Below are 25997 nucleotides of genomic sequence, written 5' to 3'. Positions count from 1 at the left end.
CCTTTCTCCTGCTGTTTCTTTCTGATTTTGTCCATCTTTACGTCAAACTTGATTCGCACAGATAGTGGGAGGAGACATTGAGGTGGGAGTTCTGAAGCATCATCCATCATCCTATTCCTAGACCTACATTTTCATATCAGCAAAGCAAAGACAGAATAACCAAAGGCCCCGTGTTCAATTCTGAGTTAGGGTAATGACTTGCTGCTTGCCCACTTGTGGATGGGAACAGTACTTCTGCTGGACAGAACAGACCCAGACAGATGGGCGGCTCCGAAATCAGCGGTCAAATAAAGCAGCTCAAGGATAGCCGAGTTAACGATATCAGCGCTGGCTAAGAATATAGTGCAGACTCTGTGCTGTTTAGCGTTTTTAAACCTGGACTGAAACGCCGCGTGAAAACTATTTCTGTCTAAAAAAAAAAAAAGTCTGTGATTGGGTAAAAAGACTTTCTGCGTAATTAGCAAACGCAGAGGGACCAAGACCGTACCAGAGTACATTTGTTGTAGCTTTAGACCAGCTAGCTTGAGTCCTAGCATGGAGTCATACAGATTCTGCTGTCCACAGAGGCTCGGCTGATGCATCTTTTTCAAAAATAAAACCAACAACCTTTTTCCCCAACAACATTATATCATGACCCGTGCGTGATTCGTCCCTCAGATTCACTCTGCCTCCTCCTGCTTTATTGCGTCCGTGTGACTGAGCAGCAACTGAGCTGATGTTTTTCAGGACGCAGGCGAGCCCGCCGCTTATCTGAGGCGCGCCTTATCTGCCCGTGTAATATTTTACAGCCGCGTCATTTATTCACTCATGGAAACTTCCTCGGCTGCTTGAATCTTGATAAATGTCGGCCACTTTCACGTGTCAGCGGTCTATATCAACAAAGACGTGTACAGGTGGAATTAAACGGCTAACATTTACTTTAGCATGAGAGATTAAGCGCAATTAGCGGAGCGGGAGCAAGGGGTCGTCCACCTTTGGTTGTTTTCTCGTGTGTTATGTGAGGTTAGTGCTTTTCATACAGAAATTTATCTTTTACTTTCTTGTCTTTCAAGTTTTTTTTTTGTTTTTTTTTAAGAAAGGGCTGTGGATTTGTAACATTAAAGCTCAGCTCTGTCGTTTTTATGTTATTCTTTGTTATTAACTGTAACACATTCAACATTAAATCACAAGCTTGTTTGGCGTTTTAATTACAAAGTTTACATCACTCCAGATCTTTGGAATTCAGTTAAATATCATGTATCATCTTTATTGTGATATTATGATGGAATATTGCGTTTTTGTTTTGTTTTTTAAGATCCCATTGCCCTTGAGATGCTCACTGGCCCCTACTTTGAGTGTTTTACATCCAATTTACACTGAAAGTATAAGCACATTTGTCATTTATGCTTCAGTGTACGAAAGCAAAGTTAGTAAAAAAAAAATAATGGCCAAATGTAATAATCAAATTATCTGTAACTGGGGTTGCAAACGAGAATGAGGATTCCCCCGAAATGCAACTTTTTTTTATTAATTATCAATTCACGATAATACACGTCAAAGATTTGAGGTAGATGCGAAATATACACAAGTAGATCCAGCTGTGTCAACAAAAGAAAGTGGGTTCCCGAAGAAGTCTGCGATATCGTCGTCGTACGTTCCCTGACCTTTACACCAAACTCCATAGAGAAAACTTTGTGTTGCTTTCTGCGTCTTCGTTCCTCGTCGTCGTTCGTTGTTCCCAGTGCGACGTCACACTACTCCGCCATCGGGCCCAGCCCGCAACCCGCACTGTTCTACGTCAAAAACGAAAGCCTGACCCAGGACTTTACCGTTCCAAACCGGTCCGAACCATCATGGAAACACAGCATTTGAAGTTTGAGGACGGAGGGGACACACGCGGCCATCGGCCTCGTTCAAGGAAAATGCGGCAACTTCTGCTTGTGCGCTCGCACGGCGATGAAGAACGGGTGCCACAGCGCCTCCTCCAGGGTGATGCGGCGGCACACGTCGTACTCCAGCATGCAGGCGACCAGGTCCAACAGCTGCCGCTCCTCCTCGCTCTTCCTCTCCATGCACTGCTGAGAGACGGGGACATTCATAACCGTTAATCTGCTGTCATCATCAGCGCGCGTGTGCGTCGCGTCTGCTAGCGTACCGTCAGGGGTGTGCAGTGTTTGCCGATGTAGTCGTCGGACGCGCTCCTCTCGTCCCAGTTCAGGCGCTCGTTGCGCACGTAATGCTGCTTTCTAAACACAACACAGAAACATTCTTACATGACTGAATCCATTTGTTCAGGGTGCTGCGGTGGGAGGAGCCAAAGGCTGATTTGTGTGTGGTTACCTGGTCTGTTTCAGCAGGTGCGATGGAATCGGTCCGAGGACTTTCTCCATCATGGCCAGATGTTCTTTACTGTTGTGGGTCTGAAAGGACAGGAAGTAGATCCATCTCTATCTGTTTCCCACTTTCTCACTTGCTGTATGTGCGTGTGCGTGTGCTAACACCTACCGGGAAGAGCGTGCGTCCCAAGTAAAACTCCATGAGAACGCAGCCCAGACTCCAAACGTCGCATGACTGGTTCCACCCGAGATCTGAGCATAAACACACGGTTACACATGAAAACGTGTGTGTGTGTGTGTGTGTGTGTGTGTGTGTGTGTGCGTCCGTACCCAGTATGACCTCCGGAGCTCGGTAGTGTCGCGTGGACACCACAGACTCGTGATGTTCGTGGTCAAACGTGGCCGTGCCAAAATCCACCACCTTCACATCCGGATTCCTCAGTACCTTTTGGTCGATGTCGCCGCAGTCATGGTCGGTGCTCACAAACAGGATGTTTTCTGGCTTTAAGTCTGTGTGTGTTAGCTTGTTACGATGCAGGACTGTAAGACGAAATATAGTCAAGTTAGCCCGACTAAAATCAAGCTAGACTGAGGTCAGGGTTGTTGTCGCGTGACTCACAGCAGACGGCTCTGAAGATCTGGAAGGCCATGTGACGGATCTGCTCCACGGCGTACGGCCTGAAGCGGTTCCGCCGCAGGATCTCGAAGGTGGTGAGGCCGAGCAGCTCGAAAACGATGCAGACGTGACCCTTGTGGTCGAAGCGGTCCAGCATCCGCACGCAAGCGCTGCCCGGTGGGGAAGAGACAGGAAGAGAACCACAAACTGTAAATGAAACGGAATAAAACATCCGGCTGTCGCTTGACAGGCTACAGACTTGGCAAACTTTGGCTGTTTCCAAACTAATTAAGACAAGTAGCTAACTTGACGACTTGCTAGCTCGTACTGAGGCCAGGCCAGGATTTACCGGAGTGAAACCAACAACTACAGGCGTTTCCTCATGCGAAAGTATCACAGTATGTAAGCAGTTCTAATCCAAAATAAACTCACAAAGGTGTGCCCGGCGGGACAGAAAAATTTGCTGTACGCTGAATTCCGACTATTGTCGACTCCTAAAGGCCCTGGGATACCCAACGATTTTGGAACCGTGGGCAAAGAGAACGTTGAGTGCACGTTGAAAGCACGATGCGCGAATTGAACTTCGGAACCAGTAGGTGGAGTGTAAGCAAGCAGAAAAATCATTTTGACCAAAGAAGTAGTCGCCAAGGATCGTCATCCGGGCCTAGAGCCGGGCGACCCTCAAACCGGCTAACACCCCGACTCCCCTGCCCGACCTGGTCCTTTCAGTTGTGAGCCGCTCGAACCAGACGTGTCCGCTAAAGCTGCAGCATCGTTCCCTTCTTCTTCTTTGGTACATTACCTGCGTCCAGACTTGTACCGCCACCCAATGGTGAAGTGGGATACTACAGGACCCTGACGACTATAACCAGTCCGCCACATGCCATGCGTGCCAAAAGTGCACGGAAGTAGTGTATACCAGATGCCTTTAAGCACTATCAAGGTGCTTTGGCGCCTCCTACTGGTGATGCATGGTCACAGCGTTACACTCCTCATCCACAGCCAAACTTACAATCTGTTGTCGTCATCCAGGGCGTTGATCTCCTCCAACACTGCGATCTCGGTCCTCGCCGCTTCACGGAAACAATCGATGTTCCTCACGATCTTCACGGCGACGCGCTCGCCTCTGTCACACACACACACACATTCAGAAAAGGTTATAACAACACAAAAGTGCGCCCTCTCTTGTTCACACAGCGACTCACTCACGTTTCTCTGTCGATGCACTTCACCACTTTCGCAAAAGCTCCGGCTCCCAGTGAAGAAACCACCTCGTCTGGAAACAAGAGACAAACATCGCAGTCAGGCAGCGGCAGCTGCGCCTGAACCCGGACTTAAGTAAGTAAGTAAGAAAGATCAAGGTAAAGCTGTTGAGTACATCTGTGTTTCATCACGAGGCCGGCGTGGTAGACCAGGTGTCCCTCTTCGTCGTCCTCGCAGCCCGCTGCCTCGTCGCTCCTCCCTCCTCCATCATCGTCAACACCCACGACGCTGTCGCTGCCAAGAGGTGCCGACTCAAGGCGGAGCGAGTTCTCCTGACAGAGGGCAAGACGTTTAGACAGAACGATAACACGACAGTGTGAGTAGAAGAAGAAGAAGAAGAAGAAGAGCGTCGTACTGAGGTTTCTGTTTCTGAGGAGGTGCAGGGTTCGCTCAGATTGAAGCTTCCCGTCCTGTCTTCAGTGCAGAAGACGTCAGGTTTGGAGTCGTCGGCGTCTGCCGGAGAGAGACAGAAACAGACAATTCAGTCTGTAAGTATTATAAGTAGATTTTGGAACTTTAAGTAGATTTTGGAACTTTACGTATTAACATTAGATTTTAAGTAGATTTTTTAACTTTACGTATTATAATTAGATTTTGGAAATTTAAGTAGATTTTGGAACTTGAAATAGATTTTTGGAATTATCAGTAGATTTTGTAATTATAAGTAAATTTGGAACAAAATGTAGATTTTGGAACTATAAATACATTTTAGAATTCTAAGTAGATTTTGTAATTATAAGTATATTTTGGAACGATAAGTATATTTTGGAACTATAAGTAGATTTTGGAATTATAAATCAATTTGGAACAAAATGTAGATTTTGGAACTCTAAATACATTTTGGAATTCTAAGTAGATTTTGGAACTACAAGTCGATTTTGAATCTTTGATTTGGAACTATAAGTATATTTTGGAAGCTTAAGTAGATTTTGAAACTTTAAGTAGATTTTGAAACCTTAGGTAGATTTCGGAATTCAAAAATTCAAAGTCAGAACTCCTCAGTATTGCAGAAGAATAGTATTTCTACAACGAGAGAACAACTCCAATCAGCTCATCTTTGAGACTAAATAAAGGTTTCTCATCCTTCATGGCGTTTTTTAGATGTTATGTTCACGAGAATGAGTGAAGAACATGAAACCATCACGTCGAAATCAATTCAACATTAAAAATAATAATACAAAAAAAAACTGCGTTACCTCTCCGGGAACCACGGTCGTTATCGTCGATTCCCATCATGCAACTGTCTTCTTCTTCTGAAACAAAGACAGAAATATATGTAGATGTACATATATATACATATATACACATACATACATATGTATGTACATGTACTTTTCCAATTCCAATTAAGAAATTCAACACATTTTACTCAGTTTTGTGCATTATTTACATCTTTGTGAGATTAAATCATGTTTTTGTTGCCGACTCATAGTCACGGGTATTTCCATGACTCGGATAAATTAAGATTCCGACATATTTTTGGGGCGTCAGCTGGCCGGTAATCTATAGGATTAGCTGAAAATAACTGCAGGGAGGGTAGACCGTGAAGGAATGTGCTGCGGAGAAGACAGAGTTGAGATTATCAAGGGGGTTTTGTTGTTGTTTTTTGTGGTGGTCGTCGGAGCCCAATGAGATTTTCTCCACTCGTCACCAAGACGTCGACGACAGCTCGTCCACGACTTCACAGTTTGTGCTCACAGGCGCAAGGACGCATTCCCTGGACGGCAGCCACCACACCTCCTTGTCTTCATGCCATGTCTTCATGTCCTCTCAGCTCGACACTCCGTCTCTGCCCCCCCCCCCCCGTCCACAAATAGTGGACATGCCCGTCCTGTGTCACGTGTTATTTTTCTATCTTTTCATCACCTTCCTGTCGCTCCACGTCCGCTGAAACGAGAACGACGACTCCTGACTTTACAAGTTCATACTTTAAATGATAATCTGTCATTATAATCCTTTACTGAGACTTAACTGAGGTGTAGAGGTGAAGGGGAACATGTCAGATTATAAATAACCCAGGATTATAGAGACAAACACTAAGATTTTGAAACTTTAAGTAGATTTTGGAATTTTAAGTAGATTAAGGGATTATCAGTAGAATTTGGAATTATAAGTATATTTTTGAACTTTACATAGATTTTGGAACTTTACGTAGATTAAGGGATTATCAGTAAAATTTTGAATTATAAGTATATATTTGAAATTTACATAGACTTTGGAATTATAAGTATATTTTGGAACTTTAAGGAGATTTTGGGATTATAAGTTAAATTATTTTTGAGCTTTACATAGATTTTGGAACTTTAAGTATATTTTGGAACTTTAAGTATATTTTGGAACTTTAAGTAGATTTTGGGATTATAAGTGGAATTTGGAATTATAAGTATATTTTTGAGCTTTACATAGAATTTGGAATTATAAGTATATTTTTTAACTTTACATATATTTTGGAATTATAAATAGATTTTGGAACTTTAAATAGATTAAGGGATTATTAGTAGAATTTGGAATTATAAGTATATTTTTGAACTTTAAGTAGATTTTGGGATTATAAGTAGAATTTGGAATTAAAAGTATATTTTTGAGCTTTACATAGATTTTGGAAATATAAGTAGATTTTGGGATATAAGTAGATTTGGAACTATGAGTAGATTTTGTGATTGAAAAATTCAAAGTCAGAACTCCTCAGTATTGCAGTAGAACAGTATTTCTAATTGACCACTGATGGTACACGCACCACAGTTTGAGAACCGTGGAAGGAGAGAACACTCAGGTTCTTTTCTTTCTAAATTTAAAGTATTTACACTCGTTCTTTTTTTAGCCGAGCGTGTGAACGAGCGAGTGCTCGTCGTTCCAGAGCAGGTCCAGGAATAGACGCGTATCTCAGCTGAGCGTAAATCGTCACTGAAGATTGTCACACACTTAAGATCCTCTAACACTCACTGATCGCAGGTCTGTGCCAGCGGCGTCAAGATGTTTCTCTCTGCATATCAAGAGCACAACGAGGTACTAACAGGGTGAGCGCGAGCGAGTGATATCGATATCGTTTTTGCCGTCTTTTCGAGTCTCACTCTCCCTGCACCAAACTCCATAGAAAATCAACGATTTAACATCACAGCACACAGGAGTTGTTGATCCACTTCTGCCTCCGTCACTAAGTTCAGTTTTGAAATTACTCATTTATATTGACCTCAGTGACACAAAGTGACCACACGAGGCAGCAGTAGACCAGCAGCTCCTGTGTCCCTGTGAGCTAAAATCACCGATTTTCTCAATTGGGTGTTGGTGACGGTGAGTGAGCGGTTTATAAACTTCAGTTTCCTGTTGGAAAAATCTATTTAAACTGTGAGGTGAAGTGAAAATCTACACATATCAACATTTTACTGAATATTTATTGGTTTCTCCTCAAGGAAAAGAGGCTAAATGTGACGATAAACTTGAACCCGCCTGTCTTTAAACCCCGGCTAATAATTTCACCCTTTGACAGCTGGTTAATACGGTTTCATTCGATCCGGATGGCTGAAATACATGAGTGATGGCTCTAAGTGACGGGGGGATTATCGCCGGCCTCTCACTTGTGGTTTAGCACTTCATCTGAAATCTAGCATTAGTCTGTAAACCGATCGTCAGTCAGACTGGAATCGCGCTCATGCACCGCGGCGTGCACGGAAATGAAGCTGGGATTCACTCATTCATTCATTCATAAAAACATTGTATCGCACTCAAATCCAGAGGTCACCACTAGGGGGTGCGAATCATAGGTTACCTCACGATACACGATACCCATAATAATCGCGATACAACAATTCTTATCAGCGCCTTATTTTGTTACTTAAAACATCGCTGCATAGATTATTGTATAAGACAGACGACGATATATCACCGAAACGATATTTTTTGACGCGTTTACAGCAAAGACGTCGGAAGAAAATTGTTAGCAACACCAGTCGGTATAAAGAAATAAATGATTGTATATGTAAACCTGTACGCCGATGATACTGGATACTTACTTTAAGTTTAGGGGAAGACTTTTCAGGGTCGTAAAAGTTATTTTTAATTTTACTTACTCAGTTTACTTTATCCGATTCAGAAGATTGCAATTTATTACCGGGTAAAGTTTACGCAACAGAAGGGATTTGTTCTGGTCATAATGTGCAAAAAAAAGAAATATTCAATGTAAATTGAATACTCGTGAAATATGTCAAAATAGAAGATTTTCAATTTGATTTCACATGATTATTTTACAATAATTTTATTGTCATCCTTTCTATTCAATGAATTTTTTGTGTGTTTTTCTTGTGTTGAATCTTAAAAACCTAAATTATGTTTTTATGTACGATTGGATCATGTACAAATAGAGTTTGTGTCAAAAATTTGATAATATTTTGAACTTTTCAGGCACTTTTTGAAGTGTTTACAGTATTTTTAAGACACATAGACAGTAAATAACAGCAAATATCGTCACATAAATCCAGTTCTTGTGCTTACCTTGTCGTTGCGATGTCCTCTGCTGCTCTGCTCTGATGCTTTTCTGGAACTTTGAGGCTCCTGCTGCTGGGTTTAAACGACGACGTCCCGCCCCCTTTCCTCCCTCCCTTCCACCAGGGGAAGGCAAACACTGGCAGCCTCTTCCTCCTGCTGCTGCTGCTGCTATAAAACATGATGTCCCCCAGAAAACCAAGACGGGGACATTCCCGTGTCGTAGTCAGCGAGTTGTTGATCCCCTGCTGCCTCCATCACTAACTTCAAATGTCTTATTTTGTCAATTCGGCTTTTGAAATCCTCCATTCAGATTGACCTCAGTGACACAAAGTGACCACACGAGGCAGCAGTAGACCAGCAGCTCCTGTGTCCCCCGCGAGCTAAAATCACTGATTTTCCCTATGGGGTTTGGTGTGGGAGAGTGAGTTGCTGGGACATGTTTTCTTTTTTGACACATGAAGCTACGCGAGCAGAGGACACGGCTGTAGACAATATTATCTTCCACCTGCGGAAAGGTTAAAGGTCACGTCGACCTGGCAGCAGCAGCTGCAGCAGATAACGCCTGACTCTGACAGTATGTTCTGTAAATCTACTCTCATCATGCCGGTGTTTACATTCAGTCTCAGTTTAAAATGGATCCAAAAACACAATTAAATATGAGGATTTACAGCCATAGATCAGATGAACATGGACATGACGTCTTTAACTCCTTCAATGACACACGTGAGGCGGCGGCAGGTTTGGCACGAGGACGTTATTTTTACTGAAGGCTTTGACGACGAAGTGTCACGTTTAACAACCAGCGTATCGTTCCAATTCTGCAACGGGACAAATCCTCCCCGCCAGCCGTTTACTTTTACTTTCCTGGGAGTATTGTTCCTATTTTTTCCGCAACCAAAATCAACAAAAACAAAAAACTTTGGTGAAAGTGGGATTTGTAATTCCACATATCGCAGTAGGTAGCGCTACACCCACTACACAGTTTTAATGTGCTGATGTTCTCGGTTCGGGTGTCTTGTCTCATGTGTGAACTCTCAAGCAGATCGGTCCACGCATGGGCAAGATACAGGGCACTTCCTGTTTCGTGGTAAATATACAAAATGTGCCCAAATTTCACGTATCTTGATGGAAACGGCCTCAACTCAATTAATTGTACCGACTAGAAAAATGCGTCAATTTGTACGAGACACATCAGAGACGAAATGTTAGCCCAAAGGCCTCGCAGATTCAAAAGAGCCGACAAACATCGGGAATCGTTTTTTGACCGTTCGCCGCTGAATTGCGGTCATTTTTGATAGCGCCCCCTAAGGTGAAAAGCAAGTCAAAATTGAGTTGCACTGAATTTCATGAAACTTGGCGGGAACATGTCACAGCCAAAGACTAGCGGGACCATGGGCTCAAGTCGGCCATTTTGGAATTTGGCATCCATCTTGGCGATTTGCACGTTTCGTAAACAAAGGTCTCAGAGATTCGAAAGGGCGTGGCCACGGCAACCATCTGAATTTTGGTGAATTGTGAGCTATGAACTCAACCCAACAGGAAGTTGGCCATCTGAAACAGGAAGCGACCTTTAACTTGACTGTACATTGACGTCACATAGACATTTTTTGACGTGTGGTTATATGATGATTTAATTCCTCATTTTTTATCGATATACTGCGCGTCATCGTGTGGACCAAACGCAAGATTGCAGTTCCTGTAAGTGACCACTGGGAGGCGCCGTCGTTGGCCCTTCTCTCGTGGTGAGGTCAGGTTTTTCTCCACAGAGACAGACGAACGCTGACTGCTGCTAGTTATCAACATTCCCATGCGTGTGATTTATCAAAGACATGAAGTCAGAGCGGAGCGCGGAGCGGACAGCTTTAATTTAGCGGAGAGCGGACACACACCAACACACAAACACACACACACACACAGCACTTTGTAATGAAGCGTAACTGGTGCCAGTGGTATTGACGGATGTGAAAGCTCTCAGCTGTGATTAGAGTTCAGTCAATCAGCCACAAACAGTCGGACTTACTGTACCACACTAAAATCTGGTCGTGAGTTTGTCGCGCAGAACTCCCGTCAAACAACCGGCAGATAACTCGATCTGATTGTTCCGTCGATTCCCTCCACCCCTCGTGATTTGTCGTCCGCGTTAATCAAGTGTGTCCCGACAAAACATTAGACGTGTGCGCACAAAGGCACAATCGTAAATAACGCAAGTTGATCGCGAGTTAAACGGCCGCCGGAGAATCTGCAAAGGTTTTGTTCAAGTCGTCGTTGTTGAAAAGGTCCGCCCCCACATCCCCACTAAAGACGGTTACGCTTACGTTAGCGAGTGTTTGCCCAGTGGGCGTGAACTTCCTGTCGAAACACTTCGCGGCAACAAAACGTACAAAAGTACACAGAGTAGAACTTTAGCGGGTGGTGGGGCGACCACATCTGTCACTGATAAACAACAGCAGTAACAGGAAGTAGCCACGCTTTCGCACATGGGATTTCCTGTCATGGACAATGCCAAGGAACGGGAGAACCAGAGACTTCTGGGGACGTATCATTACGGTAGAACCTCAGGACTTTCAACGGAAACCACCGTCCAATCACAGCTTCTCAGTACCGTAATCCCGAAACGGTTGAATAAATCACCGCCAGATATGGAAATAAGGGCAGAAGACGATTCTACAGCCATAAAAATTGAAAAAAATCCCTTTGTCTTGACGGTCATGAGAGGGTTAAGTGGTGGGCCACAGGAAATCAACTGGAGGGCCGTATGTGGCCCATGGGCCGCAGGTTTGAGACCGCTGATTTATGCGGTTTTTAGCCTGAAGCTAATGTACGATCGCTGGGTATAGATAACATGGCTTTATAAGCGGAGAGAGGTTCATACATTAATTGAGTTCAAAAGTTGACTTGACTGAACGGCCTCGCACACTTTTATGTCCACTTGAATCATGGCGTGTGTGTGTGTGTTCTTGTACTTGCGGTATACTGAGGACCAGTGAGGGTTTTTAACCAACAAAGTGAGGTCATTTTTATGAAGTGAGGACATTTTGGCCGGTCCTCACTTTGTTTTCATTGAAATCACTTCCTTAGGTTGTAAACATGCTATACAGAGGTCCTAACTCTGGTTCAAAAACCGGTTTTCCAGCCCTGGTGTTTCCCACACTTTTTGCTCTGGGGCTCCACCTGCAGACATTTTATGGTAATTTTATGGTAATTGTGTTGATTTATAAAGTGAAAATGCTGGTTCTCACTTTGTCAGCAACCCGGTCCTCAGTATGCAGCAAGTACAAGAATATGTGTGTGTGTGTGTGTGTATTTGGCACAGATCATCTCCTCCCTCTCTCTCTCACCATCAGCTGTGATTACTTTGGTAAAACAGTGCTGCGTCGCAGAGAACCAATTTTCCTAATGCACAGCTGACACACACACACACACACACTGATAGCATGGTTATTGATGAGGTAAATGGGGGGGGGGCAGTGACAAGGGGGCCCACATACTGCTGGGAAACGAAGAGAGAGAGAGAGTGGGAACAGATGTGGACAAAGAGATGGACAGTGTGAGAGACGAATAGAAAGAAAAGGAATCAGACGGAGAACGACAACGATGCCGACGCTCGCGAGTGCAGACGGCGATCTGGAGGTGGATCGGCGGCGTCCCGTTAAGGAGCTCGCGAGGCCAAGGACATAGAGGAGGAGACGGCGAAGGACGCGATGGACTGGTTGGACTCGCCGGCCGGCGGGAGGAAAGAAACAGGACGGGGGAAATGTCTCTTCGGGGCGGCTTGATCCCGAATGTCAGACGGTTGCGAAACGAGAGCAAGCACAATCGGACGATCCGCTCACTGTGCTTTTGCAAAGTGGAGAAGCTCTGTCCCACAGCCTCAGTGAGGCGTCAAAAGGACAAAGGACGTTGTGATGTTTTTACTCTTCTTCACCGACTTCTTCCAAACTTTGCCTTGCAGGAACTCAGTAAAGGGAATGATATTCCGTCAAGGCTGGGGGCCTCCTTTTAATAATCCTTTCATTTCAAAAAGGCCAAAGAAACCAGTATTTCAGTCATGAGACTTTTTATACAATTCTGTCGATTTTCCAGACCACTTTCGTGTTTTTGGACACCCAAGATATGACAACGGACAATAACGCTTCTGGAACTCCACGTATCTCAGTTTTACGATTAAATTGTCTTTCAGGAATTCCTGAAACCTTCCGTTTGATACCTACTTTTGCATGGTGTTTAATTCACCCCACAATACACCTGGAGCCTCTCCTCGAACCACAATCGCCACTCCCCTCCTTTTAACGACCTTGTGCCTACAACCTCTCTTTTTACTGGCTTCTTTCCCAGAAAATAACAGGGATTTCAGGTTAAACCTTCCCAGGGGACACAACTGTTCTTCATTGACCATCTTATCCAGGGGAGTAAAGGTTCCATCTTCCACTTGCGATGACGGGGGCTTGGACTTCCTCAACCATGAAAAGTGATTTTGTTCTAAACCTTCAGTAACTTGCAAAAAACAAAGCAGGTTAGCATCTACGACCAGTACCGTAGCAACCTGTAAGGGAGCGCTGCAGCATGGGACTCAGCTGTTTCAAGTCCTGGAAAAATGACAGCACAGGCCACAAAGGTGAGTCACGCGCACTCCGCACAGAAACCATCAGTAAATTACTGGTTAATCCCTCTTGTACTACTGCGTTGCCCTTGACTTACATCCCACAAAATGCTGACTCAGGGTCTAAGTAAAGAGGGGAAGTTGTATGCGTGTTGTCTGTACCTGTGGATGCACACAACTTGACGTTTGTGTGTTGCAGGAAACAGAGACGTGTTGGCCAGTCCGGGCTCGTATTTCTTCCTGTCCAACAGTGCCGGTCAGGGCGACGAGTGGTTGAAGAGCCTCAACAAGGGAGTCTGGATTCCTTTTACAGGTAAATGCATGTCCAAAAATGACTGCATTTGGGGGATGATGACCTTCTATGATCAGCAGATGCATGGAAAACAACTCTGGTGGCAAGAAACCATTGATTCATCCATCGCAGGGAAAGATGTGGACCTTGGTCTCATTGAAACCCTCCTAATTTACAGGGGTGTTTGGCCAGAGCCTGGAGGAGACGGTGCTGTATGAGCGGCGTTATGGGACGCGCTTGGTCCCTCTGGTGGTGGAGCAGTGCGTGAGCTTCATCCGGGAGCGTGGCCTGCACGAAGTGGGCTTGTTTCGTCAGCCGGGACAGGCCAGTCTGGTGAAGGAGCTGCAGGAGGCTTTCGATTCAGGCGAGAGGCCGTCCTTCGACAGGTGCAAACCCCCCCGCTCACCTTTTAACCCTCTGTACTGTTTTCAGGTGACATGTTTTGTGTGGAAAACGTTAGCTTGCTGTGCGTTTCCCCCCCTGCAGTAGCACAGATATCCACACGGTGGCTTCACTGCTGAAGCTCTACCTCAGACAGCTGCCTGAGCCTCTGGTGCCTTACAGCCGCTACCAGGACTTCCTGCTGTGTGGACGGAGGCTGAGGAGTGACCGTGCACAGGTAAAAACTTTTTAACTTAGCTCACTGCCATCAATAGTGGTGAAAAACGGCATAACAAGTTCCACTCTTGTATCCTCACTCAGGGTTTGGAGGAGTTGAGGATTCTCCTTCACGAGTTGCCAGTCGCAAACTTCAACCTACTCAACTTCATTTGCCGGTAAGGTTTTTTTTTTAACTTCTTTTACTAAAAATAAGAATATTCTTAAAGATAGAGCATGCGATTGTCATCGTTGTGTCTGAACAGGTTTCTGAATGAAGTGCACAGTTATTCTGGCAGCAACAAAATGAGCGACCAAAACCTGGCCACTGTGTTTGGGCCAAACATCCTCCGAGCAAAAGCAGAGGACCCGCAAAGCATCATGGGAGGTAGAGTAATAACCTGATGACCGTAGAAACCCATTGGTGGCACTAAACTCACGATCATAACATGCTTCTTGAGATGCATCTCTTGATCTAAACACATTAAACGTTGTCCTAGGCGCGGCGCTCGTCCACGTGCTGATGTTGGAGTTGATTCGAGGTCACGAGTCTCTGTTTGCCAAAGTCTCTCCACCCGTCTCCCGCCGCCCCCCCGGAGGCTGGCGCGCATCACCAAGCGCTTTGCGACAGCCTCACCTTCACTCGTCGCCCTGCCTTCGCCAGCTGTCCATGCCGCTCATTGCAGAGCGCTCCCGAGATCCAGGACTGCCTTCTGCTTCTGATGGGCAGACCAACAGGTTTGAGGGGCAATGACCAAACATAACTCTATACATCAGTTTGTCCATTCATCTCCTCTATCATTCAATACTAGTCATACCGTTCCCGTCTCTGCCTTCCTCAGGTGTTGTCTGTGGCTCAGAGTAGACTCAGACGACTCTTCACCAGCGATGAACCCTTAGCACTGACTCTGCTCCATCCTGGCCTTCTATACATCTGTTCCAGACCTGCCTAACAACCAAACATCTCCTTTCTCATCGATTTATGCTCACTGTTAAATACTAACCTTCACCCAAATCACATTCTGTTGTGGTGTAGTCCAGGATATCTCAATCCCGGGGCCTGAGGACCCACAGCCCTGCATGTTTTAGATGCTGGGGAAAGATCTTACACATGCAGGGTTGTCGGTCCCCAGGATTGGGATTGAGAAAATCCCGGCGTAGTCACTCATCTTCAAAGTCTAACCCCTTCTTCCTTGTTTCGATAGCTGCGCCTACTCTTCTGCAGCCAACTCCGACTTGTCCTGGGCCCAGAAGAGACTCCTCGGCCACCGCTACACCTCGTCCCACCCAGAGAACTGCTTCTACCCTGTGCCTTCCTTAAATCTGTCCACCACTCAGAACCACTCTGACGGACTAGATTATCAGCATGCTGGTGAAGGATCGTCTTCGTCACATGTCCAAGCCTCTTCATCTAGCCTCCAGCTGCAAGACGGCTCCATGCCCAGACTGATGCTCACAGGCTGGACAAAGGTGTGGCCGGCAGAGACAGACACTGGTTTCTGGAGTTCTGCTACGGCAGAGGAAGAAGGTGCAGAGCGAGAATCAGCCAGTGGGGGCAGCAGCGTTGCTCAGGAAGACAGCGCCACTTCTGCTTATGACAACCTGGATAGAGAGCCTTTACGACAGAGGATGTCGGGCGTTGATAAAGAAGATGATGAAGACAATGATTCTGTTGGCCACGTTGGAAGTTGTGAGGAGGAAGCGGAGTTAGAGGGAGCCGGGAAGACCAGAGACTCCTCTTCTTCGTGGTCTTCCTGTGAGGGTCTACCACTGGACGAGTGCATTGATGTTGTGGAGCCAGTTGTCCCCGCCATGTCGCCACAAAAACCTGAGAGGTTACCCGCAAGTCGGGAAGCAGAAGAGGAAAATAATGGCACTCGTAATGAGGATGATGACAGCATCCATCATCCTAATTCTCCAGTCTCTGTAATCTGTGACAGCCCCCTGAGTACGGGAAGTTCAGAGGTGTTCCTCCCCTCCGGTGGTCCTGCAGACCTCCATGGCCCGGAACCTCTGCCACAGTCCGCGGAGGCTCACTCGCTCCTGCAGCAGATGGCACAACAGAAGTCCGAGTACCAGGCCAGGATACAGAGGTGAGTGGTTTGAGAGCATCCTCGTTTCAACATTACCCGTCCTTTCAGATTAGCAACTCTCTCTTGCCCAGCAGTAATCCTGGCTTTGCCACATTTCAATCGCCTGGCTCTTCCTTGTCCACCTTCTCAAGGGTTTCCAGTTGCCCCATCATCTGCTCTCAATGATGGGGGAACCATGGGTTAGGGTGTTAGGGTGTAGGATGTACTCAACCCTAACCCAACAAAGATTTGATGAGATGCTTGATAGGATTATACGGAGCCATTACCTTGAATTCATCTAACAAATATCAACCCAACTGACATAACAGGCTATCAGCTGTTCACTGCCACGCTCGAGCTAATCTGCATGTTTTCGGATCGTGGGAGGAAGCGGAGGTTCTCAGTCAAACCCGCTGACCTTCAATGCTAGCCATGCCACTACCGCGAGGCCACATGTGCAAACTTTGCACTAAGACGGTAAAACAGAACCATAGTAGTCGGATCAATAACCTGGTCCAGTTCAAAATGTACAGCCCAGAAGGGCTTCAGATTGTCTGAGGTAATTACGGTGTGGTCCAAGGGAGGGCGCTCAAATATCTTTGTGGGATAACACAACATTTATTTGTTCAGATGTGACAAATAAAGGAAATGCAGTGTTTGATTAGAGTTTGATTGTTCTATGACGTACCGCTGCAGGTTGGAACGCTGCAACGACGTCCTCAAGCGGCAGGTGGTGGTGCTGCGCGTCAGCCTGGAGCAGCAGAAGCGCAGCCAAAGCGTCGCCGAGCTCAAGATCCGCAACATGGAGCGAGCCAAGGCCGACGCGGACTACCACAACAACACGCTGCAGCGGGAGATGGAGATGTTCTTCCAGATGTATGGGGAGATCAAACGGAAAGGTGGGGAGGGCGCAAGAGGGAGCCTCTGAGGATGGAGAGCAAGAGTCAGCGGAGGTTAGTTAGCTAGTGAGGGTTGACTGGAGCAAGCTTAACCGAAAAATGGCTGGATGAACATCCAAAGTGGACCACTAAAGGAAACGGTTGGACAAGTTGGGTGGAGACACTGATGGATCCAGACTTTCTTTCAGGGACTGAACAACAAGTTTCAGGTGGATTCCTGGAAAGTTAAGACTTTGAGGATGTTCCTAACGATCCAAGACACCCCAGACAGACTCCATCAATCACTTCCTTGGGTTGACCGTACATCGGGACAGATAATGGTGATGCTGGTCTTTGCCTTCTATGAAGCCTTGTCGCGTTGCAGCATCCACTTTTGGGCTGCGAAACAATCAAACATTTGAGGTCTACCGTCTAAATATCTGTGACGTATCAAGAACAAAAGTCAGGAAGCGTCTTCCAGATGTGTTGGTGATAGAACTAAGTGGGAAAACTTTTGAATTCCACATGGAAAACAATGAATGCGGATGCTTTTATGACACATTTAAAAACCTCTAAAAACTAGTGTACGCGGAAGCTTGCCCCGTCATTTTTGTTCTGATGAAAAAGAGTGTTTATATGTCAAATACGTCACAGATTTCTGACGTTTTCCCACTTGTGTAACGATGATCAAATGTTGACTCGATGCAATAACCTGTACGATAATCCTGTTCACTCTGCATGACCACATTTTTCCATGATCAGCTCAATAAAACGATGGTTTCTGCACCATGATGATGTTCTCAGCAGAGTTTTGCACCATCTGGTGGTCGTCACTGTTAATGCAAGGGACGGTGTGTAGTTCCACGTTCAACCTCCTAAATTCTACCAAACGTATGAAGAGTAAACATGGCCCGCTATCCCTTCATTTTAGTTTTTAATCCTTTTATATCTTAATCTGGTCTGTGAAAAACGGTGTTTTGGTAAATCGACTTTACGAGCGTTACCCAAGAATATCGACTATCTCAAGAACTCCTTTTATTCGTAGGTTTACTTTGAAGGAGATGACAAGTTCTTGAGAGCCCATGTGTAGGCTGTTAATTTTAAGGTTTTAAGGTCTAATTATAAGGTTTAAAGGTCTTATTTTTAAGGTTTTAAGGTCAAATATTAAGGTTTTAACATCTTATTTTAAGGTTTAAAGGTCTTGTGTTAAGGTCTAAAAGGTCTTATAAGGTTTAAACATCTTATATTAAGGTCTAAAAGGTCTTATTTTAAGGTTTAAATGTCTAATTTTAAGGTTTAAAGGTCAAATATTAAGGTTTATAGATCTTATTTTAAAGTTTAAAGGTCTAATTTCAAGGTCTTAAGGTCTGAAAGGTCTTATTTTAAGGTTTATAGACCTTATTTTAAAGTTTAAAGGTATTATTTCAAGGTCTTGAGGTCTGAAAGGTCTTATTTTAAGGTTTAAAGGTCTTATTTTAAGGTTTTAGGTCTCATTTTTAAGGTTTTAAGGTCTAATTTTAAGGTTTTAAGGTCTAAAATGATTGACATTGACTGACTGAAAAGGAGAACACAGTGGACACAGAACATCAGAAATCACACCAGAATAACCAGAAACGCTTGTACGCTCGCTCGTGATGAGAATTTTGACATTTATTTTGAAGGGAAGCTAAATGGAAATGAGGCGTCAGCGGAAAATCCACGACATAAACGAGAACAACGAACATAAATTCAGTCCGTCGGCGCCAAGAGAAGCGTAGGAAAACGCACTTTTACAGGACCGAATGTAAGAGAAACATAACAGATCAGAAACACACGACATCTAACTTTAAACTTGGTCACGTTAATACGCCGACAAATACGTGGCAGTGCCACTGAGACTATTCCGAATTCACAATTAAAACAAACAAAAAAGAAACTCAAGAGTGCTTTGCTTCAGTCGACGAAAAATAATAAATACACAGAACTTTTGTTTTAATTCGTATAGAATTATTTTCCCGATTTCACGTTAGCCTGCGTGTGAGGAATCAGTGAAATGCACCTTTAAGAACAAAAAACGAGAGGCTTCTAGAGACACTTTTAAGACGTTAATATTATATACTTACAAGCCACGGGGTAGCGCTAACACGGGGGAGCGTCTCTGTGGGGAACCACAAGAGGATAAAGTGCATTTGAAATAAGGGAATGACTTCAAAACTTCACCGTTTGACGACTTCTCGGACCGATTCGTATTAAATCTGTTGATTTCAGAGGAACAAAGCAGTGCCTTTAATATAAATATGTACATATATTAGGGCTGTGTTTACGGTTCATTTTCAGTTCAAGTTTCAGCGTTTGCCCGCGTGACAAAGAAAATCATCAAAACGTCATCGTTTGAAAAAGGAAATAATCGACAGATCAATCGATTACGACAATAATCGGTAGTTATTACATACATATATATGTAAATATATATGACAACGGATTCTCTTCGGATAATGTCGCCAATCACGACGCTGAATTTCCCAGCGACTTGGTCGGGGGTTAAGGGGGAAATGTATCTTAAGACCGACGTGCACGAGTTAAATGGCGGACGCGCTGTACGAGTATACGCGACTCGTCCCGTCGCTCAGAAACCCGACGGCGTGAGGACGTTCATGTCTCTGGGTTTGAGCTTGTGCGGCCGCGCTCCCTGACGCCGGCCCTCCACCGTGGGGATCTCCATTCTGGGAGGAGCCATCCTCTGGGCGTCGGCGCCGTCGTTCAGCCGCGCGGCCTGCGACTTCATCACCTCCATCGGGGTCGGCTTCTGGGCGCCGCGGTACGCCTGCAGTGCAAAGCCTGGTGGGAGAAGAGAAGAGGGACATCATCTAAAAAAATTCTACTTAAAGTTCCAAAATCTATTTATAATCCCCAAATCTATTTATAATCCCAACATTTACTTATAATCCCAAAATTGACTGATAATTCAAAATTCTATTTATAATCCCAAAATCTACTGATAATCCCAAAATCTACTCTCTCACCTGCACTTGCTGAGTCCGGTCCCAGGTCAGAGGTCGACTTGTGGACGAGCGGCCGAGGATTGAACACGCTCCACTTCTCGATCGCGCCTGCTCCGGCTCCGCCCACCACAGCGTCGGCTCCTCCCATGTCCAGGCTGCTGCTGCTGGAGGAGCTCATGCTGACGTCCGACCCCGTGCTGCTGAACCAGGTCCTGCTAAACAAAACAAAAAAACAGGATTTCAGGCGAGAAACTGGATGGCGCGGTGAGCTCGGTGTGTGTGTGTGTATGTGTGTGTGTGTGCGTGCGTACCTGCGTTGTGGTTTGGGCGAGCTGTGTGGCGTGTTGGACGGAGTGGACTGGGCGGACGAGCTCGGCCGCTCTTCTCTGGTCTCCATGCTCTGGATCTGCAGTTTCTACGGAGCAACAGCAAAAATAACAGTTGTTTTCCTGACCTTTTTCAACTTTCACAGAGCGGCGACTTTCCTGAACCTCTAAGCATCTTCACCTGGAGAGACTCGGGCACGCGGTGGTGATGTCTCGTCTCCTCGGCGGTGAGGCCTTTGTGGGGCGTGTAGCTGGTGTCAGTTAGCCCCGCCCTCTGCTCAAACTTGTACATACTGTCCTGAGTCTGCTCTGAGAGAGAGAGCACGACATATATATAAACACATATACATATATATACACACATATACATACACACACACATACGTATATACACACACATAGAAACACATGACATCGTATAGACAACGACAGAGGATATACAGTATGTATGGATATATTTATCGATATACATATATGTATCTATACACACACATATCTATACACACACATTTGTATAAATATACGTATATATGTAAAAATATATACATACACACATGAAAATGACAACAACATATAGACAACGACAGAGGATATGCAGTATGTATGTATATTTATCTATATACATACATGTATCTATACACACATATATATATACACACACACACATACGCATATATATATATATATATATATATATATATATACATACACACATAAATATGACAACATCGTATAGACACGACAGAGGATATACAGTATGTATGTATATTAATTGATGTACATACACACACACACATACATATATATATATATATATATAAAAACACACACACACACACACACACACACACACACACACACACACACACACACACACACACACACATATATATATATATATCAAAACACACACACACATATATATATACATCTAAACAAAGTCACTTACTGGTGATGAGTGAATTCATGATGATGGACGAGGCTTTGGTTTTCACGACGCCCTGTGGCCTCAGGAGGGCGCTGTCCTGCACCGCAGACTGACTCACTGCACCGCTCTCGTCCTCCTGTTGGAAACATCGACCATGATCATCTTCATCGACCATGCTTCGGACAAAACTGCGCTCACGCTCCATTTAAGCCGCGCCTCACCTCAGCCAGGTGCGTGAACTTCCTCTCCGGGATGACGGGTCGTCTCCACAGGTTGTTGATGCTGATGTCGTGCGGGGGCGTGGACATGGGCGCCTCCAGGTTGTCGTCATAGCTGATGGCTCGTCGGGTCATCCCGATGGGAAGCTTCATCCCCCCCATCCCTGAACCCTCGATGGCTGGAGGCGCAAAAATAAAACACACACAAAACAACTGATTTACGAGCCACGAGTTTGTGTGTTTGTGTGGAGTCGAGCCGAGCCCAGCCATGCTCACAATGTATTGTGGAAATCCTCACCTGGTAAATCGCCTGAGCTGGACATGATTGCCGTACGATAACTGAACGAGAACAACCGGGACAGGATCTGGAAAAAATGAAAGATAAATAAATAGATATAACAACAACAACAACAGGCTCCTCATACCTCACTGCTACGTACGCTGTGGTAGAAGCGCTCAAGGTGGAAGCGGTGGCAGCGGCTACATCGGTCTCGCCGACACGCACAGAAGAACCCTCTGGCAGTGCATTGTGGGTGAGCAGGAAGGCCCGGGAAGCAACTACGGAAACAGAAGAAGTCAAACATCAGGGCCAGCACACAGTGGCATCCATTTCGATTGTGTTTCCATTAGGGCTGCAGGTATCAAATATTTATGTAATTGTGTATTCTACCAATTATTCCTCAATTATTCCTCAATTAATCGGATAAAATAATATTAATAATAACAAAAAAGGGAGAGTGAGTGAGAGAGACGAGTGTGTGTGTTCTTGCGTGCAAGCAATAATACTCTCTTGCAATTTACCATGAATAAGTTCACTATTTAAACAATCCGAAGCTTAACATCTATCTAGTTAAATCGCATCAGGAGTTGTGGTTACACTGCACCTTGTTGGCTTCCCGTTTAAGCCTGAAATTGACCCACACTTTGGACAATTTCGGCCTTTTTACGGGCTGTATCACTCTCTCCGCCATCGCGCCAGCTGAAATCCAGATGTGCGCGGTGCGTCTGCTAAAACAGTCCGTGCGGAACAACGATCCCTGCGTCGAAAAGGCCGCATAACGGGGATAACAAGGACTGCGAGTAACAATCTGCTCATATATATAAAAATACGCACATATATATATCTCATATTAAATAAAAGTGTATCATAGGCTTTTTCTATACGTGAAGACTGACTGATGTTCTACATTATTATTCTACCTGCATCCCAGAATGTCACTTATCCTGTCAACACTGCGAAGGCCACACCACCATTCAAAACCCCGTTAACATATCTAGCAATTTAAGATATTTTAACGGTTAGTAAAACCACTAAAAACGTGCATTGTCGTATGATACGGTTGATGTATAATGAATAATATGTGAAGAACGTGCATTTTACGCGGACCGGTTGTTAAATGTCCGCTTCGATGACGACAGAATCATGCGCTCGTTATTGTGTTTTTGTTTTGTTTCGCGAAAAAACGCCTTTAGTATAGAATGTAAATAACCCCGATTTGTAGGGTGGTGGGTGGACAATCACAGAAGGTCTAAATATGAGAGTTACCACGCATATACGTGGGTCGAGAAGCCCATCTACGTTTAAATCAGCAATTTCTGAATGGGGTTTGGTGGCCTCCCGGCTGGTGGTGGATATAACGGACAAACAAGAGGCCACGCAGCTCGCTGTCAACGTCGACGAGTATCCTGCGTTATTATCTCCTCACCTGGAAGAAAACGGCGGCTTCACAACGAAGGCTCGACCGTGGAGGAACCTCCGACACCGACTGGGCCGCGGAGAGAAGGACGGCGTCGTCGGTTAGCTGCCATTATTAGCGTCCGCTACATAAAAGACGCTTCCTCATCCAGCGGTGGAAATCTCGCTGACGTTCTCGCGAGAGTTGAGTTTGACGCGCAGGGCGCTTTGAGTGAAGTGTTCAAAATGGACAATAAATGGAATTTATTTTCACCTCAGTCTCAAACAAGAGAAAAATAATCTGCTTTAATGAAACACACTCCGCGGATATAAGGAATATACGGTGGCCTGGAAGCTATAAAACGACTTTTAACACGGTTATTGTTAATAATATGATCATAATTGTAATTAAGTTAGTGAAAGTTAGTTCTAAGTTAAATTTAAGGCAAACTACAAAGCCTAGCAATGAGACCAAAAAATCCTATACATGGTTAATATTCATTGGAATTGTTGTCATTATTTTCTTGGACTTACACGTTAGTTAATTATAGTTAAACTTGATAATAATAATAATAATAATTATAATAAGGATATTCAGGACTGAAACAAATGTTGATGTATATTTTTCATTTAGAAGAGCAAACAATCACTTTGTTTCACCTCAATCTCAATATGGAAAAACAGAACAATAATAATCTGGTGGATTAAAACAAACTCCACAGATATAAGGAATACAACGATGGCAACACGATGATATAATACAATCATCAATAATCTTGAGTCTATTTGAGTTTGCAGAACTCTGCTGTGTCTCCAGGTGAAGAAGAACGAAAACTAACTCCAGCGTAGAGAGGCTGAGTAAACGTGATGTGGACTCTGTGGATCAGAGTCATGGTGTCAGAGACTCTGTAGAAGGACAGAAGACCTGCTCTGTGGTCCAGGTAAACTCCCACTCTGGAGACTCTAACACCTGAGACTTCACTGGTGATTCTGTTGTGACGAAAATGACAACGGCTTTGTTTACAAACTAAAGACCAAGATTTGTCATTGAATCCAAATAAACCTTCATATGAACCCCCTGATCTGCTGATGTTCTTGTACGTCACTGCTACTTTAACTCCTTCTCCTCCTGTCCACTCCACCTCCCAGTAACAACGTCCACTCAGACTCTCTTCACTCAGGACCTGACGATAATAAGTGAATCTGTCTGTGTGACGAGGATAAGACTGATCTTCCTTCATAAATGTCACTTTTCTGTTTCCCTCAGATAAAAACAGACGCTTGTTTGCTGTGTTTGGATCCAGTTTGATTTCCTGTGAATATCTGAGGAACTCAGCTCTGGTCTTTGGTTCTGGTTCTGTCAGTAAAACATCTGCTTCAGCCACAGCCAGTGAGATGTTTGTCCACGTCTCTGTCAGGACGTCCTTCAGTTGACCTTTGAGCTTTGCCACAGCTGCTGTCACGTCCTCAAAGTATTTCAGAGGACGGACGTTGATGGTGGACGAGTGTGTAGATGGACTGAGTGCTGACAGTGAGCCGTAGTTGAGGAGAAACTGGTTGTCATCGTGTGTGAGTGAGAGCTGCTTCAGTTCAGCTTCTCTCTTCTTCAGCTCAGTCTTCTCCTGCTGAAGCTTCTCCTCAACGTCTCTGACTCGACTCACTTCAGTTTGCTGCTTGGATCTGATCTGCTGCTTCACCTCAGAGCTCAGCTGAGTGAAGATCTTGTCAGTGTCCTTCACAGCTTTATCAGCAGAGAGATTCAGAGCCTCCTCCTGCTGTTGAAGCACCTTCACGTCTCTGTCTATGTCCTGGACTCTCTGCTGGACTTCTTCTCGACTCAGATCCAGCTCTCTCTGCTTCTGCTTCCTCTCTGCTGCAGCTGAGACTGTGTCGTGGTCTTTATGTTGGTCCACAGAGCAGAGATAACAGATACACTGATGATCAGTGCGGCAGAACATCTTCTTCACCTCATCGTGAAGAGGGCAGATGTTCTCCTGGAGGTTCTTGGAGGGCTCCACCAGCTTGTGTTTCTTAAACGCAGATGATTGATGATGAGGCTGGAGATGTTCCTCACAGAAAGAGGCCAAACAAACCAAACAGGACTTGAGAGCTTTCAGTTTCCTGCCAGTGCAGGAATCACAGGCCACATCTTCAGCTCCAGCATAGCAGTGATGAGCAGGAGCATCATGGAGTCCAGTCTTCTTCAGCTCCTCCACTAACTCTGCTAACATGGTGCTTTTTAACAGTTCAGGCCTCGGTGTGAAGATCTTTCTACACTGAGGGCAACTGTAGATCCTCTTCACGTCCTCTGAGTCCCAGTGGTCTTTAATACAGTTCTTACAGAAGCTGTGTCCACAGCTCAGAGTCACTGGATCCTTCAGAAGATCCAAACAGATGGAACAAGAAAAGCTTTCTCTGTGCAGCTGAACTCCTGCCTGTGCCATTTTACCTCTCTGTCACCACGACCGTCTGAGTTTCACTTCTTGTGAAGTGATGTGAGGGGGAGGGAACCAGGAAATGTGAGTTCAGTGTGGAGCAGCCTGAACCACTCCCACTCTGACATGGAGTGAACTCTGTTCTTTGTGACTCTCCCAACTGAATGAACTCCTCTGATCACATTCACTTCTATTTCTTGATTATTTCATGGATGTTTTTTGCAATGTGTAAGAGCTCTCTGGACAAGGAAACAAGGAAAAACGTTAATCAGAACGTTATTTTTTTTTTACTATGATTTAGTATTTTATTATCTATTAT

The 25997-nt window shown here is 44.9% G+C and overlaps 4 protein-coding genes across 7 annotated transcripts; 1 reads left to right on the top strand and 3 right to left on the bottom strand.

Annotated features, from left to right (window-relative positions):
• Positions 1–1511: 1511 nt before the first annotated feature.
• LOC310927201 (dual specificity protein kinase CLK1-like) lies at positions 1512–5495 on the bottom strand. 2 transcript variants are annotated; one of them, XM_083889494.1, is made up of 11 exons: positions 5391–5495; positions 4550–4647; positions 4310–4466; positions 4141–4207; positions 3944–4057; positions 2935–3101; positions 2646–2855; positions 2485–2567; positions 2320–2399; positions 2135–2225; positions 1512–2057 (listed from the first exon to the last, which is right to left on the bottom strand). In XM_083889494.1, the coding sequence occupies exons 1-11, from the start codon at positions 5428–5430 to the stop codon at positions 1893–1895; spliced, it is 1272 nt and encodes a 423-aa protein (XP_083745620.1). In that variant the 5' UTR covers positions 5431–5495; the 3' UTR covers positions 1512–1892. The 2 variants fall into 2 exon arrangements, with proteins under 2 accessions (XP_083745620.1, XP_083745621.1); XM_083889495.1 differs by having other exon boundaries at positions 1512–2054.
• Positions 5496–13235: 7740 nt separating this feature from the next.
• On the top strand, positions 13236–17165 carry LOC310927382 (rho GTPase-activating protein 24-like; the record flags this gene model as incomplete). The annotated part of the gene is made up of 9 exons (XM_083889677.1): positions 13236–13291; positions 13476–13589; positions 13747–13954; positions 14055–14187; positions 14271–14344; positions 14432–14553; positions 14666–14903; positions 15371–16258; positions 16934–17165. The coding sequence occupies exons 1-9, from the start codon at positions 13240–13242 to the stop codon at positions 17163–17165; spliced, it is 2061 nt and encodes a 686-aa protein (XP_083745803.1). The 5' UTR covers positions 13236–13239.
• Positions 17166–18801: 1636 nt separating this feature from the next.
• Positions 18802–23400, bottom strand: kiaa1191 (KIAA1191 ortholog). 3 transcript variants are annotated; one of them, XM_083888815.1, is made up of 9 exons: positions 23275–23400; positions 22009–22126; positions 21867–21933; positions 21572–21747; positions 21372–21486; positions 20604–20731; positions 20408–20511; positions 20118–20311; positions 18802–19932 (listed from the first exon to the last, which is right to left on the bottom strand). In XM_083888815.1, exons 3-9 carry the CDS (start codon positions 21889–21891, stop codon positions 19721–19723), a joined length of 954 nt encoding a protein of 317 aa, XP_083744941.1. In that variant the 5' UTR covers positions 21892–21933; positions 22009–22126; positions 23275–23400; the 3' UTR covers positions 18802–19720. The 3 variants fall into 3 exon arrangements, with proteins under 3 accessions (XP_083744941.1, XP_083744943.1, XP_083744942.1); XM_083888817.1 differs by having other exon boundaries at positions 20118–20308; XM_083888816.1 differs by lacking the exon at positions 23275–23400 and adding an exon at positions 22453–22557.
• Positions 23401–24025: 625 nt separating this feature from the next.
• On the bottom strand, positions 24026–25690 carry LOC310926903 (tripartite motif-containing protein 16-like; the record flags this gene model as incomplete). The annotated part of the gene is made up of 1 exon (XM_083889111.1): positions 24026–25690. The coding sequence occupies exon 1, from the start codon at positions 25685–25687 to the stop codon at positions 24026–24028; it is 1662 nt and encodes a 553-aa protein (XP_083745237.1). The 5' UTR covers positions 25688–25690.
• Between the last annotated feature and the right edge of the window lie 307 nt (positions 25691–25997).

This window comes from Microchirus variegatus, assembly GCF_963457635.1.
Source record: "Microchirus variegatus genome assembly, chromosome: 5".
Lineage (NCBI taxonomy): Eukaryota > Metazoa > Chordata > Actinopteri > Pleuronectiformes > Soleidae > Microchirus > Microchirus variegatus.
Note: the sequence above shows the minus strand (reverse complement) of the source record. Positions and strands in the feature narration are given on the sequence as shown.

Coding starts and splice junctions, on each gene's coding strand:
- LOC310927201 (XM_083889494.1), bottom strand. CDS start 5,430: ATGATGGGAATCGACGATAACGACCGTGGTTCCCGGAGAG. Junction 4,058..4,140: donor AAGTGCATCGACAGAGAAAC/GTGAGTGAGTCG, acceptor TGTGTGTGACAG/AGGCGAGCGCGTCGCCGTGA. Junction 2,568..2,645: donor AGCTCCGGAGGTCATACTGG/GTACGGACGCAC, acceptor GTTTATGCTCAG/ATCTCGGGTGGAACCAGTCA.
- kiaa1191 (XM_083888815.1), bottom strand. CDS start 21,891: ATGTCCAGCTCAGGCGATTTACCAG. Junction 21,487..21,571: donor AGTTCACGCACCTGGCTGAG/GTGAGGCGCGGC, acceptor TGTTTCCAACAG/GAGGACGAGAGCGGTGCAGT. Junction 20,512..20,603: donor GCGTGCCCGAGTCTCTCCAG/GTGAAGATGCTT, acceptor GTTGCTCCGTAG/AAACTGCAGATCCAGAGCAT.